This window comes from Lolium rigidum, chromosome 6 (assembly GCF_022539505.1).
Source record: "Lolium rigidum isolate FL_2022 chromosome 6, APGP_CSIRO_Lrig_0.1, whole genome shotgun sequence".
Taxonomy (NCBI): Eukaryota; Viridiplantae; Streptophyta; class Magnoliopsida; order Poales; family Poaceae; genus Lolium; species Lolium rigidum.
In genome coordinates, this window is record NC_061513.1 from 130,390,139 (window position 1) to 130,400,709 (window position 10,571).

Sequence of the window (10,571 nt, forward strand, 5' to 3'; positions counted from 1 at the left end):
TTCGAGGTGGGAGGTTTTACCGGTATGTATTTTTTAGATAGGTAAAATCTTTCATCATTTGTTTCCATACTCCCTTGCTGGACTATGATGATTCCCTTCATGATCTTGTAGACCTTGTTACTAGCTTCGAAACGAGCTCAAGATCATCAAAATCGGAGTTTGGATGCTCAAGTTATGTTCATTCTCGTTTTGCTGTTTCTGCCAACTTTTAGGGGGCGGATTATCCCGCCCAAGTGGGGCCGGATTATCCGGCCCTTGAAAAACTGGTAAGGACAGGATAATCCGGCATGGTAACCCCCAACGGTCATATTTCGTGGGGGGCTATATATAACATTCTTCTGCCCCAAAATCTGGTTGGTTCTCTCACTCTCTCTCTCTCCTCCATTGTTGACCTTCAAAAGCTTGCCCTAGTTCTTGATTCCTCCCATGATTCTTGCATATTCTTGAGGGAAAAGAGAGAGGAGATCTAGATCTACATCTTCACCAATCAAATCCATCTCTTTGTGAGAGGAACCACCTAGATCCAGATCTTGGAGAAACTTGCAGTTCTTTGTGTTCTCCTTTTGTTCTCCCTCTCTTATTCTTCCAATAGCTTTTGTAGCTTTGTTGGAATTTGAGACAGAAGGACTTGAGCATCTTTGTGGTGTTCTTGCCATTGCATTTGGTGCATCGGTTTGAGTTCTCCACGGTGATTCGTGGAAGTGAAAGCAAGAAAGTTGTTACTCTTGGGTTCTTGGAACCCTAGACGAATTTGAGGCCTTTGTGGCGATTTATTGGGAGTCTCCAATTAAGTTGTGGATGCGTGCCCCAAACTTTGTGTAAGGCCCGGTTTCCTCCTCGAAGGAAATCCCTTAGTGAAACCGTGACCTAGGCCTTTGTGGCGAGGGTCACCGGAGAATAAAGTGAGGCGCCTTCGTGGCGCTCGGTGACAAGGTATTAACTTGTCAATGCCTACAAGTTGTAGATTTGGGTTTCGCGGAAGTAGAGGGCAAGTAGATCTCGAAGGTTTCAGCCGAAAAGGTGCTCGACTGCTAAAAACTAGGCTTGAGTTGACAATGAGATTGATCCCTTCTTTCTCCCTCGACTCCTCCTTATATAGGAGGCGGAGCCGAGGGTTTCGTGATGTACAAGTTATAAATAGCGGGAGACTCTTTGAGTTCGTCCCGTATAATTATAAGTATATTCCTAATATATCTCTAACTTCTATACCGACGCTTTATTGGGCTTCCGGGCTTCATAATCTTCGGGTCATGGGCCTTCAGTAACCCCGGGTATCTTTTTCTGCAGACCCATTGGGGATTCCTATGTCACTCGGTGTGTGGTGTGAGTATCGCATCTTGGGGTGAGGCCTTTGTGGCGTTGGTGTGCTCGAGCAACCACACCCCAAGGTGAGGCCTCTTGTGGCGTTCGGTAGCACTAAGCCACCGCACCTCTCCAACGAAGATTAGCACTCGCAAGAGTGTGAACTTCGGGATAAATCATCGTCTCCCGCGTGCCTCGGTTATCTCTATACCCGAGCTCTTTACTTATGCACTTTACTTTGTGATAGCCATCGTGCTTGAAGTTATATATCTTGCTATCACCTAGTTGCTTATATTACTTAGCATAAGTTGTTGGTGCACATAGGTGAATCATAGTATATAGGCTTTGGGCTTGACAAAGTAAATGCTAGTTTTATTCCGGATTTGTTAAAGCCATCTCGTAAAAGTTTTAAACCGCCTATTCACCCCTCTCTAGGCGACATCTGTGTCCTTTCACCTTCGCCTGCAGCAAGCAGACGCCGCTGCTGCATCCTGCTATTCCTTGGAAGACATGGAGTAGGGATACCCTTTGCTCCAGCTCGCGGCTCGCATCGAGGCTAGCTGCTCCCCACGAATCTTGCCGACATGAGATGGGTAGCAAAGAAGGGAGCATAGGGGTAGATGGGCTGCGGTTTGAGAATTCCTCCGGCCAAGGCACCCGCTGCAAGCGCCATGGAGATATGTGTCGATGCAGCGTCGTGGCGGCAGTAGCGGGCGCTCCGTGAGAGCCCATGATTTGTCTACGCGTGCCCGTGGAATTTCACTTAAGCGAATTGAGTGGGGTGGGCTGGCGGCGCCGTGGGCTGTCCGTTCCACTTTACAGGCCTAAGCTCGCGCCATCTCCACAGTCACACTAGCGAGTGCAGGAGATTGACGCCTTTTGGCCATCGAGAGAGCATCAACGAGGTTGGCTCTAGGGAAACGGCCGATTCAGCCGTAACTCATGAGCCTGGTCCGAAGGTGGTTTAACACGCGTACCAGCTACTCCCTCCGTTCTTTTTTAATTGACTCAGATTTAGTACAAAATTTGTACTAAATCTGAGTCAATTAAAAAGGAACGGAGGGAGTACAACGCAGCCGTAGCCCAGTCATCCAATTAGGCCATTTTCTACTCCTCAGAGTCTGGTTGGTTAAATCTGATACCTTGATTTTCCATCCAAGGGTCCTCAACCCATGGGTTCAGCCGGTTCATACGTTCTCGGATCTCGGCCGCGGGAACCCCCGCGTGCGCCAGGTCGACGAACGGAAGCCCACGTGGCGCGGCTGCGTGTCCCTCCCCTGCCTCGTCGCTCCGCTGAAAGAGGAAACCAGAAGCTACCTTTCCCCTCTCCACAGATATATTCTTTCTCTCTGATTAAAAAAAGGGACTGAAATTCAAACAAGCCACCGTTCATTCCCTCCATCTCGTGTGTTCATCTGCCGCAAACCTCCGCTCGCCAGGGGATAATCGAGGCTTAGGGTCCGGGATCCACCGGAGGAGTCGAGCTTGGATCGGGAGGAACGCCAGGGATGTCGGGGCCCGTCGACCGCTCCGGCAGGCCCAGTGAGTGCCGCGTGTTGCTTGCTTTCTGCTTCTCCTTGGTTCTTTCCCCTTCGCGTTGTCCTTTATCGTTTCTTCGATGTTGTGGCTAGTTCCGAGCCCCTGCCCGGGTGTTTCCGCGCATCGATTTGGTACCCGGTATCTGCAGGTGCTCGCACGAGAGATTATGTCCGCAGTAAGGTTGCTTCCGTCAGTTTATTAGTAGTTAGAGTACATAACAAGATAATTCGCTCTAGATAATCTCTACAACTAGGATCTAGATCTTGGATTCAAGGCGCTGTAATTCTTTGGCTATATCTCTCCTGTGTGTGTGGTGCTCGTCTGTTCAGGGCTGTCAGCAGTGTCGAACATTTAATAATAGTAGGATAGGCATTCGCAAAAAAAAGTAGGATAGGAACTACGAATTATGATTATTGGCTGCATATCTTAGGGGATTTAAATCAATTCATTGTGAAGCACTACTTAGTGCTAATTCACCAACTGTCTACTCCTTAGTCCTTACCCGTACTACGGCAGCAATCGCCAGTTTCCGTTTCGGTCAGAGAAGGGACACTGAGGCAATGTTGACGTTGCAGGTTTTGAGGGCGTCACGCTTGATGATGAGAAGGAAGAGATCAAATCTGACGAGGATAACTCGGAAGGTGACAAGAAGGCCAAGAAGGGATCCTTCAAGAAAAGAGCAATCAGTGCAGGGAATAACTTTAGGCATTCCTTGACAAGAAAGAGCAAAAAGAAGAGCGGCAATCTAGTCTCAATACAGGATGTAAGGGACGTGCAGGAGCTGCAAACTGTCGAAAGGTTCCGCCGATGCTTGCTTGATGGTGGCTTGTTGCCAGAACGTCATGACGATTATCACATGATGCTAAGGTACCACATCTGTTGTTGTCGAAGCATATTTGGGTTTCTTCTTCGGTAGATTACCTCCATTTCCTGCAAAAACATCTGCAATTAACATCTTTATTCTATATTTTGGAGTAAATTTCGCAAAATTACAGGGTTAATATCCAGACTGTCACAAAACTATTTATTTAAGAACCAATGCCACGAGCAACAGATTTAGGGAAAAAGTTATGTCACAAAATTACAGATTTAGGGTGTTTGAGTGTCATGATTTAGTAAAATGCATCACTACCTGTGGCTCTGTGGTACAATTAGTCTCTAAATATGTTCTGTCAAATTGGTCTTTTGATTTGTCCCGGGAACTGTGGTTTTGTGAAATTGGTGTTTGAATTCCTAATTTTATAGTTTCTACATTAAAGATGTACCCCCTCCGATCCATAATTAGTGTCGTGGTTTTAGTTCAATTTGAACTAAAACCACTACACTTATTATGGATCAGAGGGAGTAGTTAGTTTTTTTTTCTTTTCGAAATGGGGTGCCCCTGCCTCAGCATCAATTGATGCTGGCAGAGAAATAGCTAGATCTGTAACAATCCAAATAAGTCGGTGTTCAGTTCATTAGAGCAAGGAGAAAGTGCACTAGATAGACAGGTTGGACAATGAGGGCTTTTACTCTCCCTATCTCGAGTAGGATCATTGAAAAGAAAGAAAACGAATGGTTTATCGGCAATGGTTTCTTCAACTGGCTTGTGCCACAGCTCATAGCTCGAATCGGGATTGGAAAAACGGAAGGAAAGTAAGGCGCTAGAGCCTCTGATGAGGAAGACCTCGGATCTTTCAGAAGGAATAGGCCTACTTGCTTTAGCTTTTATGGTTCACCGCGGTTTTATTAAAGTAAGTCACACCATAACAGTAGTAACAGTACACAATTATTACATCTCATGGATCACTTAGAGTCTCAACATGGATAAGCCACCTAAAAAAAGCTAGAAGAAAAAAGCGATGTAGCATCATGATGTGAGCCTTTTCTCAGACCGCCAACCGGTTGCACCCAGTATCCATGTCCGGACGTTCCTCCACCGGCTGCAGGAAGGACCACATATGGATCCAATGAGTGACCAAAGGGATAACCTGCATAAAAGATGGGAAACTCCTTTTGTTAAATATAAAATCATTACGGACTGTCCATATAGCCCACAATAAAGCGCACACACCGACTCTAATGTGGCCTTTATCTTTTTTTTGCACCCCATTTAACAAATTTCCAAACAAATTTGAGACACTAGAAGGAGGAGGTAAATTAAACGTCATATAAATAATCCTCCAAATGATTTTTGCAAAGGGACATGAAAAGAACAAATGTTGTATTGTTTCATCTTGATCACAAAAACTACATTTAGTGCATCCATGCCAATTCCGTTTGCTAAGATTGTCTTTGGTCAATATAACTTCCTTATGTAGGAACCACATAAAAATTCTGATTTTAAGTGGAACCTTGATCTTCCAAATATATTTCTTAAGATAACATGTGTGTCCATTAAGCAAGTCTGTGTACATAGATTTAACACTGAACACACCAGAAGTAGTTATCGACCATCTAAAAGCATCCTCCACATCCGTCAATTGAAACATCATGAGGCGAGTAACTAAATGGACCCATCTATCCTTTTTGTTCCCAGATAAAGCTCTCCTGAATATTTAATAACATGTATTTCTTTAAAATTTATGCAAAGAAGAAAATTCCAGTTTCTCATGTATTTAAGTTTCTTCTTTCACCTTCTATGTGTAGATTCCTCAAAGCAAGGAAGTTCGATATTGAGAAAGCCAAGCATATGTGGTCACAAATGCTTAGATGGAGGAATGAATTTGGGGTCGACAATATAGAGGTAACTCTAAAATTCAAACATGAACCAACAGAGCAAATGATATTACTTAGTTCATGTGACTTCTATTTTTTTGACGAATTTAACTTCTAATATTGACACTTGATCCTTTAGGAATTCAATTACACCGAATTAAACGAAGTTAGGAAGTATTATCCACAATTTTACCATGGAGTGGATAAAGAGGGAAGGCCTGTGTACATAGAATTAATTGGAAAAGTTAACGCCAATAAACTAGTCAAAGTAACAACTATTGACCGATACATAAAGTATCATGTGAAGGAGTTCGAGAGATCTTTCGAGATGAGGTTCCCAGCTTGCTCCATTGCTGCAAAAAGGCACATAGACTCGTCTACTACTATTTTAGATGTGCAAGGGGTGGTACGTTTTCTTTTGGCCAGGTTTGTTCTTAGTAAATCCAGTTTACTTGGTTATAGTAGTCATTGACTTCTTTTTTATAAGCCAGGGTTTAAAGAACTTCTCAAAAGAGGCAAGAGAACTAATCATGCGACTGCAGAAGATTGACAATGACAACTATCCAGAGGTAGGTGATGCAATTATTCTTCTTAAACATTATTTTTTCAATTTAGTACCTTATGTTAATTAATAACCTTTTACTCTATGTGCCCATTTGGTTTCTCTTTCAAATTGCATACAGAGCTAATTACTAAATCGGAATGGTCTTGCAGACATTGTGCCGATTGTACATTATAAATGCTGGACAGGGCTTCAAGATGCTATGGGGTACAATTAAATCATTTCTTGATCCGCAAACTGCTTCGAAGATTCATGTAACTACTGTAGCTGTTAATTTTGTATTTCTGCATTTACTCTGTGGTTACTTGATTAAACACGTGACTAGCATTTACTATGTGTAATGATTGCCTCATCTATCGTTCTCATGAAGGTTCTTGGGAGCAAGTACCAAAGTAAGCTGCTTGAAATAATTGATGAGAGGTTAGTACTGAACTGTCAAAACTTTCATTCGCTTAAACATATTAATTCATTGTTCATGCATACTGGTGTTCAGCTTCTGCCTAATATTTTTAGTATCATGTTCAGTCAACTGCCAGATTTTCTTGGAGGTAAATGCAGGTGTGAAGAGAATGGAGGTTGCTCAAAATCAGATAAAGGTCCTTGGAAGGATCCTATTGTAATAGAGGTTATCTGCTCTTCACACTCTTATTACTAGCACGTCCATTAATTCTTTTGTTACGCCTGTACCCTATGCCTCTTAGGAGGAATGTAAAACAAACAATCTCTTTTCAATGAAATGAAACACAAAGGCCTTTTGCGTTTTATTGAAATAATAAATATCACTAGCATAATGTATCTTCCATTTTTTCAGAGGGTCATTAACGGTGAAGCAAACTATGGTCGACAGATTCTTGCCATATCAAGCACCGACGGGAAGGCAGTTTGTTATAATAAGCTTCGTCACTCAGCTGTAGGTGCACCTCGTTGTTATCATGTAAATGACAAGATCACCTCAAAATTTTCGTTAAAATCTATATCTTATTTCCTTTTTGGATCAGAAAAAATCTAGTGATGCCTCAGCCGAGTCTACATCTGAAGTACAAGATATTACATCTCCTGTCGCTCCAGTGGACACCAATGCGAACTCTGATTTGGACCTTTTCCTTGAGGCAAGATATTAACGAATGCTACCACTAGAACTAGGCAAAATCTTAAATATGATATAATATAATTTATATTGTCCTCTGGTCTTTCAACTACCTAAGACTAAGCCGTAGCAGTCTACTGTCCAAAACTACGATAACAAGTGGAAAAGTGCATTTGGACTCCTGCTAGTTTGCTTCAAATTTGTTTTCCAGTAATATTTGTTGGTCAGTATGCTCCTTGACTCATCTTCCCTGCCTGCAGCCAAAGTCTCCAGCACATGCTTCAACTTCTGGTGCTACTCCTGTTGTAGAGGAAAACATCCCCACTGTGGATGATGCGTGCAACAGTCCAATGGCCACCTCAATGGCTTCTACACCAGGTTTTTATGTACTGCTATCACTCTTATACTTCTTAATGAGAAGTTACTGGGACTTGTAGTCAACTTGTACGGACTAATTAGAAACATACTCACCCCATAATGAATCTTCTGGATGAAACATGTTTCTTTGTTCATAGTTTACTTAGAGTATGTTATTAAAACAGCTCTACTACGAGTTAATGGATCTTTATTGACTAGTTATGTTGCATGCTTCACTCAGGTGCTTTCTCCTTGAGAAATATACCTATGACACTTGGAGTGCTACAAACCAAGATTGTTACTTGTCTGACAGTTTTTATTATGAGCCTTTTTATGGTGATCCGTTCTGTCCCAAACAGAATGTCCCAAAGGTTCTCAAGGCAATCTGGGGGCTTTCCTAAAGATTTGGAGTTTATGGAAGGGGTCCGACCTCCATCTCCTTCTGAACATACCGAAAATGGTACCCTTCTGTATGTATCAAGGCGGCTTCATGAACTGGAGGAGAAGGTGCATGCGCTCCAAGCAAAGCCATCTCAACTGCCACTCGAAAAAGAGGAAATGCTCAGTGCGGCTGTCCGCCGTGTGGATGCATTGGAAGCTGAGCTGATTTCCACAAAGAAGGTACCTCCAGTTCATAAACAAAGACTAGTTCTCCACCTAAAAATATATAGTTCTCCAGCAATGACATCAGACTGACTCCTGCTGGGTCAATTAAGGGCAACTCCAACGGGCCAACCCATTTCGGACATAGACGTCCGTCTGGGATGCGCGGCGGACAGACGAGAGGCCCATGTCCCCCATGTCTGGGCCATGTCACCTCAACGGCACCCCCTAGACCTGTCCATTTTTTTTTCTCATGTTCACCATTTTGGTAATTTTTACAAAATGTAGCTAAATATAATGAAAATTATAGCAAATAAATTACCAGCACTTGGCAATTCAATTAAATCCGCGCCGGCATACATCAAAGTATCAAAAGGATCACAAATGACACATAGTTCATAATAAACAAACACACAAAATAAGATAAATATCTCAGTGATCACTCATCTCGATCGTGGATCATCTTTTGCTTCTTCTTGAATCTCATCATTGGGTCCATGATGATCAGGTCGCCCGTCATGATCCGGGTCTCCTTGGTGAATAGCTTGAGCTATACTTCCTTTTGCCATAACTCAAACTCCTTGGCCATTGCAAGTGCATTGAGCTCGACACGAGATGGCGTTGGCGTGGGCGGTGGGCCTGAAGGGCAGCGGCGGCCTCCGGGCTCTTCTTGGCCAGCCCGCCTGCTTTCTTGTCTCCACAGATCTATGCTCCGGCATGAGCTCTTTCTTGGGCTTGAGCAGGGACAGGCGGTGGCAGCGATGGGCGGTGCGTTGTCCATAGCTTGCTAGGGCTTCTGTGGCGGAGGCAGCTTGGTTTCGGAGAGGAGAGAGTGGAGTGTGCCGCTGACTGGTGGGCCCAGGGCGGATACGAGGGGGGCGGCGTTGACGTGGATACTGTCGGTAGGACTGCAAATCCAGCCCAAATTTGGGCTTGAAATGGGAACGGACATTTCCACAGCTAGCCTTCTGTTTGCATCACCCTGTTGGGGACCATGCCCTGCCCTCTGTCCATGCGGACATGCACAGTGCATTTGCGTCAGCCCGTTGGAGTCACCCAGATGTTGGTGATATCAAGTGTAATGTGTATCTGTTGTTGTGGTTAGTGTAGTTTCACCCAGTTTCATGATTTGCACTACAAGCATGTGAAACAACATAATTCCATTCACTTTGAGCAGTATTTTTTGGTTATCAACCTTTGTTTCTCTCCTGTGCAGGCGCTCTATGAGACACTGATAAGGCAGGACGAGATGCTTGCATATATTGAACGACAAAACAGTACCAAGTTTCGGGTACGTTTGCTCCTATTGTTTTGTGTTTGCTCCTATTGTTTTGAAACGGGGGTGCTCTTGAGCGCTTCTAATTCTTTACTTTGATTCCATACGTTGATTTGCAGAAGAAGAGGTCCTGTTTCTAAGTATTGGAGCACATTCCGAGCGATCTCTTATCGTTCAGGACGGGATACTCTCTATTGCAAATTGGATGCATATATTGTTCCGGTGTAAAATTGCTGTAAGTATTACGAATAGAAGTGCAGGCGAGCATTTTGCCGCCTCTTTCATGTTCCAGCCTTCCAGGATTGAGTATATATTGTTGATGCTTGGAACATGTTTGAGCTCAGAAATACAAGGGTGTACGGTACATAATTCAGAAATATACGAGGGGGTGTACAGTACAGTGTCTCGTTGCAAACGGGCCTTTTCGTTTTGTCCATCCAAGTTTATTATCGAACGTTGAATTTCTGGACTCGCTAGCATCTATGGTTGGTGACCGCATTGATCCGTCCGACTCCCGAGCTCAAAAGCAGAGCGGCGTATGTGATTCGAGGTAGACTTCAGACCTGGGAGTACCTTACCCACCCCACTGACGCCATCCGTTGTTAGTCGTATTGTAATGGGACAATGCCTTGCAACAGTAGTGCCTCGCAAGTCTTTCAGCAGCTGGTGGCGTCGGTCCATTTTGTGCGTGGAGAAGTTGGATGCGTCAAGCGATGACATATTCTTGTAGATACACTTGAGTTGGAGACGTCTCTCAAACCAAATCAAACAGAAATCGTGAGGGAGGCGAAAGAGCTAGGTGCTGTTTTGCTACGTTGTAGTATCTTGTAAGTTGGGTTTTGGTGCGCTTTCGAAGGGCTTATGTCATCTTTTGACCTAACAAATTGGTGGAAACTACTCTCCTCAGCGATGGAAAATATTCTTCTAAAAAGGTGCTTAAGCGAGCCAACGGCAGACACTGATTCAGTTCAATTCCGGTTTGACTGCAAGCCTTGTCTGTCATCAATCGGAACGAGCACTTCCTTGTGCATATTCCGCATGAGCATGATACCTTTGGCACAGTGGATGATATCTTTTCATGGCACCCTGTTGTGATCTCTGGAGACACCATCATGCATGTAATGGCCGTCAGATCAGCCAATCAGACC

At 43.9% G+C, this 10,571-nt stretch overlaps 1 protein-coding gene across 1 annotated transcript; it reads left to right on the forward strand.

Annotated features, from left to right (window-relative positions):
• The first annotated feature begins 2,600 nt into the window (after positions 1-2,600).
• On the forward strand, positions 2,601-9,857 carry LOC124660172 (phosphatidylinositol/phosphatidylcholine transfer protein SFH6-like). The gene is made up of 14 exons (XM_047197969.1): positions 2,601-2,844; positions 3,417-3,708; positions 5,470-5,566; positions 5,678-5,944; positions 6,030-6,107; positions 6,253-6,354; positions 6,471-6,520; positions 6,626-6,725; positions 6,912-7,010; positions 7,099-7,209; positions 7,448-7,565; positions 7,786-8,165; positions 9,364-9,438; positions 9,543-9,857. Exons 1-14 carry the CDS (start codon positions 2,811-2,813, stop codon positions 9,561-9,563), a joined length of 1,824 nt encoding a protein of 607 aa, XP_047053925.1. The 5' UTR covers positions 2,601-2,810; the 3' UTR covers positions 9,564-9,857.
• The last annotated feature ends 714 nt before the right edge of the window (positions 9,858-10,571 follow it).

Coding starts and splice junctions, on each gene's coding strand:
- LOC124660172 (XM_047197969.1), top strand. CDS start 2,811: ATGTCGGGGCCCGTCGACCGCTCCGGCAGGCCCA. Junction 3,709..5,469: donor GATTATCACATGATGCTAAG/GTACCACATCTG, acceptor TTCTATGTGTAG/ATTCCTCAAAGCAAGGAAGT. Junction 9,439..9,542: donor AAAACAGTACCAAGTTTCGG/GTACGTTTGCTC, acceptor GTTGATTTGCAG/AAGAAGAGGTCCTGTTTCTA.